The 10,313-nt window shown below is 37.3% G+C and overlaps 2 protein-coding genes across 2 annotated transcripts; one reads left to right on the forward strand and one right to left on the reverse strand.

The window, feature by feature from the left end:
- The first annotated feature begins 1,411 nt into the window (after positions 1-1,411).
- LOC132052995 (formin-like protein 1) lies at positions 1,412-6,285 on the forward strand. Its single transcript, XM_059444760.1, has 4 exons — positions 1,412-3,369; positions 3,809-4,008; positions 4,548-4,792; positions 5,275-6,285. The coding sequence occupies exons 1-4, from the start codon at positions 1,988-1,990 to the stop codon at positions 6,073-6,075; spliced, it is 2,628 nt and encodes an 875-aa protein (XP_059300743.1). The 5' UTR covers positions 1,412-1,987; the 3' UTR covers positions 6,076-6,285.
- A 593-nt stretch (positions 6,286-6,878) lies between these two features.
- On the reverse strand, positions 6,879-9,590 carry LOC132052996 (probably inactive leucine-rich repeat receptor-like protein kinase At5g48380). Its single transcript, XM_059444761.1, has 2 exons — positions 8,615-9,590; positions 6,879-8,113 (listed from the first exon to the last, which is right to left on the reverse strand). The coding sequence occupies exons 1-2, from the start codon at positions 9,476-9,478 to the stop codon at positions 7,109-7,111; spliced, it is 1,869 nt and encodes a 622-aa protein (XP_059300744.1). The 5' UTR covers positions 9,479-9,590; the 3' UTR covers positions 6,879-7,108.
- Between the last annotated feature and the right edge of the window lie 723 nt (positions 9,591-10,313).

Below are 10,313 nucleotides of genomic sequence, written 5' to 3' on the forward strand. Positions count from 1 at the left end.
AATTCATTTGTAATGCAGTGGAAGTATGAACCATGCAACGCAGCATCCAAAATTCCTCCAATAATGAATAAATCACATTGGCCTTTGCTTGCTTCGAGGAGCTTACTAATCAAGTTCAAATTATTGCTTTACATATAATCTCTTTGTTTTATTTTATGCATCATTCTTTTCAATCTAGTCCGTTTCAAAACAAATGATATATTTTCTTTTTATTGACATATTGATATGCTTTTATGTCCTTCCTTACTAATAGTCGTAATATTTCTTTGTAGTTTCTTGTTCTTCAATTTCTGTTATTATCTACTGTCTCGTGTTATTCGCTTAGCGTACCATTTTGTTGTAATTACTGTTCCTTTTCCTATTTGACATGCTTTTGTTATTGATTTATCCCGAGTCGAGGGTCTATAAAAAACAACCCCTCTATCCCTCAATGTAAGAGGAGCAAAATCTGCGTACATTCTACTCTCTCCAAACATAATTTGTGGGATTACACTAGGTATATTGTTGTTATTGCAATATTGATATGCTTTTATAGTAATAATAATATTATGACATAGTTAAGAGTTAATACTATAAATTCCAATACAATTTTAGGTGTTAACAAATCTTTTTTCTCTTAACTTTCATATTTAGTCAATCACATAATATATATAGTTAGTACTTATCGTTAAGAAATATGATGAGTAATTCTAACAGAAGAAAGAAGATAATTTGTTTTATTTTATTCTATGACATTAGTCGGTTTTTTTTTTTTTTTTTTAAAAAGGCCACTATAAGCTTCTTATTACATCCAATAAATACCATACTTTCATAGCTATACAAATATCATAGGAATAGTATTTAAGATCACAAATTCAATATTATTTTGAAAGTTTATGTCCAATCAAACTTATGTCATACGGAGTATATAAATGACGCAGACTTATCTTTACTTTCCTCTAACTTATCACTGACAATTTATCTAAATTCCATATCATTGACAACTAAATACCGCTTATCTGCAGGATTAATCCAATACCTTATGGTACAAGCTGATCATAGTCATACACTACCTATATCTGAGATCATAATTTGGAAATCGCTCTGGATCAAGCCTTATAGCAACTTAACCGAGTACGTTAAAATTGAAAATGGTGAAATGAAATACTCCTATTTTAACATAAATAATGATATCTCCTAGGTAAAGGTCTCATTACGGCAGGAAATAGAACAAAGGTGGCAAAAGCAATGGCCACTTGATCATGGAAAAAAGAAAAACTGAAAAGCGGACACTTATGAGAAATTATGAGTAACGGCGTTATAACACTCAACTTGCATGAATCATCACACGCAACAACAGGCAGCACAGACCTGCAGAGAATATTATTAGCTGGATTCACCACCCAAAATCTCTGTCCATCAAATTGCTCCATTCTCCTAAGCACTACTTATAATACAATAATTACTCCATAATCTCTCCCCTTTTCTACCTTTTCACACAAACAAAACCCCTTTTTCTCCCTTTTTTTTTCTCCTCAACTTTCTGTCACTCTCTTTGTTCTCTTTTCCTCTCATCAAAATTTCTGTCTTTTTTCCCCCACTGTGTAAACTCAGCCAAACTCCCCCAGCCCCTATGCCTCCAGTCATTTGTCTTCTGCTACCATTTCCCCATTGACCAAATACCCTAAAAAGAATCTTGCTGAAAAATCTCAGACTCTTCACAAACAACATAACATACAATTCACAAAGAAATAACATAAACCAAAAAACAAAAAACGTCAACAGTAAGCAACTCCTTCTTGATTCTTGATTCAGTGGCAAAAGTACACCTTATTCTTATCATAAAGAAAACTCATTTTTCCTTGGGAAAAAAAAACCATCTGTTTACAATGGGAGCTCCTTTTTTCTTCATCTGTTTCTCAGCTCTGTACTACTTAGGATCTTCTTCTTGATTCAGTGGCAAAAAAATATTTCTTTCCTCGAAAAAAAAAAAAAGCATCTGTACACAATGGTGTTTCCCTTTTGCTTCATCTTTTTCCTATGTTTCTCAGCTCAGTACTTCTACTTATCATTTGCCACCACCACCAACCGCCGTGTTCTTCATGAACCTTTATACCCCATAACCACCCCACCACCTACGCAACCCCCTACCCCCTCTCCCCCACCCCACACTGAATACCCATTTCAAGGCTCTACTCCTCCCAATGATAACAACAATAATGATAATAATAACCCATTTTTCCCATCTTACCCTTCTGATATTTCACCTCCACCACCCCCACTACCCCCTACAGATACTACTTCAGTTCCAGCAAATGTTTCTTCCATTATTCTCCCAAACAACACCTCCAAAACCAAACCTGTTTCCTCTAAACTCACTATAACAGCCGTTATCTGTGTTCTTGCAGCTATTATTGTTCTTTCCATCACTATCTTCTTACATATACGTAAAAAAAGAAAACAAAATGACCCCAAAACTCAAACATCCAATAATAATGGGTTTAATCGTGATAGTGCTAAAAATGATGGTAATATTCCTATTCCTAAGCTTCAAAGACCATCTCAAACAAGTTCAGAGTTTCTTTATTTGGGTACTTTAGTAAATTCCCATGGTGAAGTTGAAACACATAATCCTCAAAACCGTAGTACTAATAATAGTAACCCTAACCCTAGTTCTGATAGAAAAATGGACTCACCTGAGCTCCGTCCATTACCGCCGTTAATTGGACGGCATAATAATAATAATAATAATAATGTAAGACAAAATTACGGAAGTACCCGGTTTTTTTCCGGTTCAGCTGAGAATGACGTGGATTTTTACTCTTCAGCTGGATCTATTGGTGGGTCATTGTCAAGAAGAGATTTTAATGCTGTTGAAGCTGAGAAATTTGATAGCTCATCTTCCGGGTCGGGTACATCTTCGAGTTCCGGGTCGGGTTCTCCGGCCCGGTCTGTTTCGTTGAGCATTTCGCCAACTGGGAGTTTGAGTCCGAAAAGGGAAAGTTCATTCAGACCTAAGTCGCCGGATTTGGTAGCTGTTAACACCGCTTTGCCACCTCAGTATCCACCTCCTCCTCCTCCGCCACCGCCACGTCAGCATGCCACGCCAGCTTTTGCTCCACTACCGCCACGTCATCCTCCACCACCGCCACCTGCGAAGAACGTGGAAAGCCCGAAAATACCCTCGGGTTTATCGTCAAACGCAGTGTTCGACAATTCAGTTGTTGAAACTCCTTTGAAACCCATAGCAATGGAGTTGCCTTCTATTTTGGAGCATACGGAGAAAAATGAAGAGGTGAAACCAAAGTTGAAAACATTGCATTGGGATAAAGTGAGAGCAAGTTCGGATCGGGAAATGGTGTGGGATCAACTCAAATCAAGCTCATTTAAGTATGTTAAAATCTTTTAACTCTTACTACTGCTTAAAATTTCATCACAGATATTCATTGTTTGTTGTTGTGTAAGTTAAGTACTTAAAAAAAAAAAAAAAAAAAAAACTGGAATTAGCAACGAACTTATAGGACTAACAGATTTTGCTGTTTAGCTACAGAATTTGTCTGTTACTAATTCTTGTTTTTCCAGTAGTGGTTGAATAGAGCTCATTTAAGTATGATTATCTGTAACTCTTACTATCCTGGTTGCTCAGACTCTTCAAAAATGCTGATGGGGCATGTCCGATCCTCGAAAAATAGTGCATTTTCAGAGGATCCGACATGGGTGGGGCAACATTTTTGGAGAGTCCGAGCAAAGCTTACTATGTGTAACCTTTCATCACGGATATTCATTCGCCTTTTGTTGTATAAGTTGAATAGAGCTGATTTATTTGCAGGTTGAATGAAGAGATGATAGAGACATTATTTGTTGCGAAGACTACTACTTTGAGTACAAACGAAACAGCTAGACGCGCTGTTCTTCCTTCACCAAGAGAAGAGAATAGGGTACTTGATCCAAAGAAGTCGCAAAACATTGCAATTTTGCTGAGGGCCCTGAATGTAACCACAGAGGAAGTATGTGAAGCCCTTTTAGAAGGTATTCTTCATTTTCACCCTTCTTTGAAGAGTTTAGCAACTTATATATATCGATTTTTATGCTATCGGGTTGACCTAAAAGATAACTACGCGTAGTCATTGAGATCTGTAACCTGGAATATAAGAAAGGTTACCTACTGCAATTGGTTAAGATGCTTGATACTGTAAAAGTTCTTTACATTTGTTGGTTTATAGAAGTTAAATCCTTCTCTAAATTGTAAATTAAGAGCTGAAAATGAGAGGAATGATGGTAGTGCTTGTTTAATGTTGCCAAATAAACCTTCTGATTGCTGAGTACCGACTGAGGCAAAATAACTCAGTTTATATTTGATCAAATGGTTGAATTTCTGGATAGCTTACCAAAATGTTCTTCGATGGTTTCATCAATAGGTAGAAGTTCTACCATGTGTATAATTTTACCTTCATTAACTGTTCTTTAATGGTTTGATCAATAGACAGAAGTTCAAGTGTATCTAGAACTTGTAAAGTGTTTGGATGTAGGAAAATAGACTGCCCTAACAAATTACATTCTCTATTCAGGAAATGCTGAAAATATTGGGAGTGAGCTTCTTGAGATATTATTGAAGATGGCTCCATCCAAAGAAGAAGAACGTAAGCTAAAAGAATACAAAGACGATTCTCCATTCAAGCTCGGGCCAGCAGAGAAGTTTCTGAAAGCAGTGCTTGATATACCTTTTGCATTCAAAAGGGTAGATGCTATGCTGTATATATCAAATTTCAATTATGAGGTTGACTACCTCAGAAAGTCATTTGAAACTCTAGAGGTAATTATTTTAAGTCATGAATATCAACTTCTACTTGTTATTGATCATCTATTCACGAGAAGAATTTTGATCTTGATCAGAAGATAACCTTGAGTGAAGTATTTATGCTCAACACTAGCAATTTGAAGAAGCAAACAAATTTGTATCTAGAAAACTCTTTTAACTCTGGAAATATTAAGCATTATGTCATTGTTAGGAAAGTTTGCTCAATGTGCTACTCTAGTGACTAGTATCTGTGAGAAATTTTGAATTCAACTGAAAGAGAAATACCGTCTGGGGAACAACAGAGATCCTATTAGGTTGATATATCTGCTCTTGCTGTGTTCTAGGAGATTAACTGCTAAATGTTGGACTTGGGAATAATCATCTACAATGATTCGCAAGTTCCAAATATTTTATTTTCCCTTGTGAACTGCCTGTGTCAACAGAAATGAGAAAATAGAACCTGTGTATTATGTCCTTATAAAGCTTTCCTATTACAGGCAGCATGTGAAGAGTTGAGAAGTAGCAGAATGTTCTTAAAGCTTCTAGAAGCGGTGCTGAAGACGGGAAACCGAATGAATGTTGGGACAAACAGGGGTGATGCTCATGCCTTCAAACTGGACACACTGCTAAAGCTTGTAGATGTCAAGGGAGCAGATGGGAAAACAACTCTCTTGCATTTTGTGGTTCAGGAGATTATAAAAGGTGAAGGTGCTCGTCTTTCTGGAGGAAACCAGAACGGACAGTCTACCACTAATGATGACATTAAGTGCCGGAAACTTGGCCTCCAGGTTGTTTCCAACATTAGTTCAGAACTTATAAATGTTAAAAAAGCTGCTGCCATGGATTCAGAAGTGCTACACAGCGATGTTTTAAAGCTTTCTAAGGGGATTGGAAACATTGCTGAGGTTGTAGGATCGATTGAAGCAGTTGGATTGGAGGAAAGCAGTACTAAAAAATTCTCCGAGACCATGAACAGCTTTATGGAAGTAGCTGAAGAGAAGATTGTAACGCTCCAAGCTCAAGAAGCGTTGGCCATGTCTCTGGTGAAAGAAATAACCGAGTATTTCCATGGAGATTCAGCTAGAGAAGAGGCTCACCCTTTCAGAACCTTCATGGTGGTCAAAGACTTCCTAATGATTCTTGATCGGGTTTGCAAGGAAGTCGGAATGATCAATGAGAGGACAGTAGTTAGTTCGGCGCATAAATTTCCAGTTCCAGTTAATCCAAATCTACAACCTGTCGGGTACCCAGCTAAACGGCAGCATAGTTCGTCTGATGAGGAATGTTCCTCTCCTTAGTAGCCACATATTTGATCATAACGGGCAACCCCTAGTTTTTGCTTTTGGCCAAAACCAATGTAATCTACTATAAAGGCCTTATAAGAGTTTGGCCGAGATTGTGCACCACGAATTTTCGGGTAGATGTGAACTCTTTGTTTCTTTTTGTATGTTGTAGTTATATAGATCATTGTATAAGATATTGGAAATTCTTTATCCTTTTGATATGTATAGAGCAGTTTTTCCTCTAAAAGATTCAGCAGCAATTTTGTTTTTTAAGTTAGTAAGATCAGAAAAAAATTGAGTTACTTTACTGATAAGCTGTACAACTAATATAGTAGGAAAATCTAGACCAAAAAGGGTCATTGAACTGGTAGATGTTGAATTGTGTGACTGGCTCATTTAAAACTCTCTACTTCAATCGTCACGCTTATACATGTTTGGAACATTTGAGATCCAACTTTGAGTGGTTGATCTCTTTCAATTTCCATGTCAACTAATGGAGAGACAGCTCGAATGTCTTGTCGTACGTCTGGAGCAAATAATTGCTTAAAATAAAGGCTGATAAGATCACATTACTTGTTCATACGGACACACTCGCCCATCTAAAGAGCTGTTCAAATTGTTGATCTGCATTACTTTTGATAACATGAATATCACATGTTCATATCAGCTTTAAAAGATGATATCCTTTTGCTTCACAAAGCATTTTATAATTACTGGAAGATCAGACAACATTGTTCAAGCAGCGAAAAATAACGACTAACATCTAATCTGTACAGGAACTTAATTGGAAAACAGAACTAAAAAACCAAATCTGTATAAATCTCTTAACCATTAAAAATACAGAGGGAAAAAAAAAAAAGCACAAATTACATAGTTGGGTAGCTAAGAAGAAGGGACTTACAGAATGATATATAGATAGAGAACGTGGTATTTGTACATGATAGAAAAGATTATGCATAACAGACAACAACCTACAATTTCAAAGGACTATGATTCTATTAAATACTGTATCTTACTTGCTCAACCATTATCGACGAGCCTCTTTTACTTATTGAGCAACAATGAGGTCGTCCATTTGAAATCCGCTATCACTCTCTGTAGGCATCATCAAAATGTCATCATCAGTTGTGAAATGATATCGCTCTCCGATAGCTCTCAAAAGCTGGTACACTTCAAACATTGTCGGCCTCTCCTTAGGAACAGCAGACAACACACATCGGCTAGCAACTTTAAGGACCTGGAAAATCTCACTGTCATGACCTTTACTCAACAATGACTGGTCGATTGCGTCTTGAAGCTTAGATTCACCAGAGAGTTGTGAGATCCATTCCACCAAATTCCCCTTAAAGGTCTCAGGAGCATTGGTCACAGAAGTCGGTAACTCTCCGGTTACTAACTCGAGCAGTACAACACCAAAACTGAACACATCACCTTTTGGTGTAGCCATGAGAGTTCGTGCGTACTCGGGAGCAACATAACCGAAGTCCCCGAATTCTCCGTTGACAAAGGTACTCAAATGAGTGTCGATTGGATTCATGAGCCTAGCAAGTCCGAAATCTGATATTTTCGGTTCATATTCCACGTCCAACAAGATGCATTTCGAACTAATATTTCTGTGAATGATACGAGGATTGCAGGTGTGGTGAAGCCATGCAAATCCTTTGGCTGCTCCAATGCCGATTTTGAGTCTCATAGGCCAATCTAGAGTTTTTTCCCCCTCACTCAGTGAATGTAACTTATCATGCAAGGTCCCATTTGGCATGTCTTTGTAGACCAACAGCCTTTCTTTTTTTGCCATGCAGAAACCTAAAAGAGGAACCAGGTTACGGTGCTTTACATTTCCCAAAGTAGCCATCTCAGACATAAACTCTTTCTCCGAGTGTTGAGTATTCTGCAGCCTCTTAACCATAAGTGAAGTGCCATCATCAAGTACTGCTCTGTAAAAAGTCCCCGTTCTTCCTGACCCAATAATATTGTTTTTGCTGAAGTTGTTGGTGGCCTTCATGAGATCACTTAATCTCATTTTTGAAGTAGACTTCTCAAACATTGAAAGCTGAAAATAAGGCACCTTAAGTCAATGAAGAAAGCTTGAGCAAGAGAAAAAATCACACAGGGGCAGGAGAAAATTCATTAGTTAAATGCTTGTACAAAAACACGAATGTATGGTTCTAAATATGATCACAATGCTACAGTAGAATCCTAAACAAAAATCACAACCCACTAGAATTGATTTTTGACGTATCAACAAAACGCGAACAGAAATTTCAATAAAGAGATACTCTGTCCGGCCCAATTTATGTGACACTCTTTCCTTTAGTCAGTCCCAAAAAGAATGACACCTTTCTATGATAGTGGTAACAAGTTGACTTGACTTTAAACTTTCCATTTTACCCTTAATGAGATGATTTATAGCCACAACTATCTATCGCTTATTTTAGGCCACATGTTTCAAAAGTCTTTCTTTCATTATTAAACTCCGTGACCAGTCAAACACCTTGACATAAATTGGGATGAGACTAGTTTTTAATGATTAAGTGGAGTAAAAAATTCTCACCTGGATTGCCTTGGAACCCTTAATACTCTTAGCCCATTTATTCCCTTCAGGATCGTCATCCTTTTTCCTTTTCCTGGATATCTTTCTCAAATAGAAGATCATACCGAAAGTCAACAATACAGCACCTAAAGTGACCCCACCAACTGCTGCACCGACAATGATTCCAATACGGGGATTCTTAGGAGGACCCCGGCAAGGAGATAACGGTCCCCCACAGAGTCCAGGATTATTGGCATAGCTCTCAGCAGGAATAGTTACATTTATGAAATTTGGAACTGGCCCAGTCAATTGATTGTTCGCTAAATTAAAAGTCTTGAGCCGACCAAGCAGGCCAAATTGTGGAGGAATTGGACCTGTAAGCCGGTTGTTTTCAAGTTTAATGTTATTCAAAAAAGAGCAGTTTGCAAGATCCACTGGAATTTCCCCTGATAGATGGTTGGATGAGAGATCTAGGTTTACCACAAAACCTATAATTTTGGAGATATCAGTTGGAATACTTCCATTGAGCTTGTTGCTCGAAAGATCTAATGATGTAATAGAGGAGCAATTCTTAAGACCACGTGGAAAATTTCCCCTTAGACCCATGTCAGGAAGACTGATACTCAGAACCCTGTTTTCATCAATATGCCAGCACTGAATCCCAGTAAATTTGCAGATGAAACCTTCGGTCTGATTATCGAAATTCCATGTAGAGTTCAAGTAATTCAATGGATCTTCTAATGAATATTTTATAGATTTCAGACAGTCAATGTCGCCTTGAAGAGCACAGCAAAGGGAGAAACTCAAGACCAAGTAGATTACAATAGCAACAAGAGTGGTAAGAGCTCTTTTATCCAAAACCATCTTGGTGAGGGGCTCAGTCATAACCGCATCAATCAAAGGTCCTAATTAAGCAGTTGACTGAAAAAATGCATTGCAAGAACAAATCCAATTTCTCCTGAGCTAAATCCAGCAAGAAAATTTAAGACTGCAAGTGAAAAAAATTAGATGACGAGTCAGTATTATCAATCAATCAATCAACTATGCCTCATTTCCAAACCAGTTGAGAAAAAGTATATGAATCTATGTATCCATATGCTCTGTTCGGTCCCATTTCATATCTATACTAGATAATCTTCTAAAGAAAACTAGTGATTCCCACGAACTAGAAGTACTCAAATCCCCCACATACAGGACAACCAAAATAAAGATTATAGGACAAGTCAGATACAAGCAGAAAAGCAATCCTCACAGATTTAAATGGGAAGAACGGCAAACAAGGAGGCAAAAGAGACCCCGCAAGCAAAAAGGCATAATAGCAGCAATCCAGGTGGATGCCTTGAAAAATTACATAATACTATCAATCTATCACCAACAAAAGAAAAGCTTCATTCAAAAGAACAATGATAAAAGTTCTTTTATTGAAAGATGATTTTATCTGACCTTACAAAGCCCCAAACACAAAGTTCAGACCTTCATCAAAGGAAAGTTGAAAAAAGCCCAACAAGCAAGGCTAATAAAACCCAGAAAAGGTTCTGAAAAATCAAACAACAAGAGAGCAAATCCCAATTCCAGAAAGAAAATTTAAAGTTAAGTCTTTTTGACCATGACTTCCAAATTTAAACAAGTAATAAACCACTTTCCTTGTTCAAAGTATCCAAGAAGCCAATATGTATTAAAGAAACAGTTGGTTATAATTTATAAATACCAATAAACAAAT

The sequence above is a fragment of the Lycium ferocissimum genome, chromosome 4 (assembly GCF_029784015.1).
Source record: "Lycium ferocissimum isolate CSIRO_LF1 chromosome 4, AGI_CSIRO_Lferr_CH_V1, whole genome shotgun sequence".
In the NCBI taxonomy this organism is placed as follows: Eukaryota; Viridiplantae; Streptophyta; class Magnoliopsida; order Solanales; family Solanaceae; genus Lycium; species Lycium ferocissimum.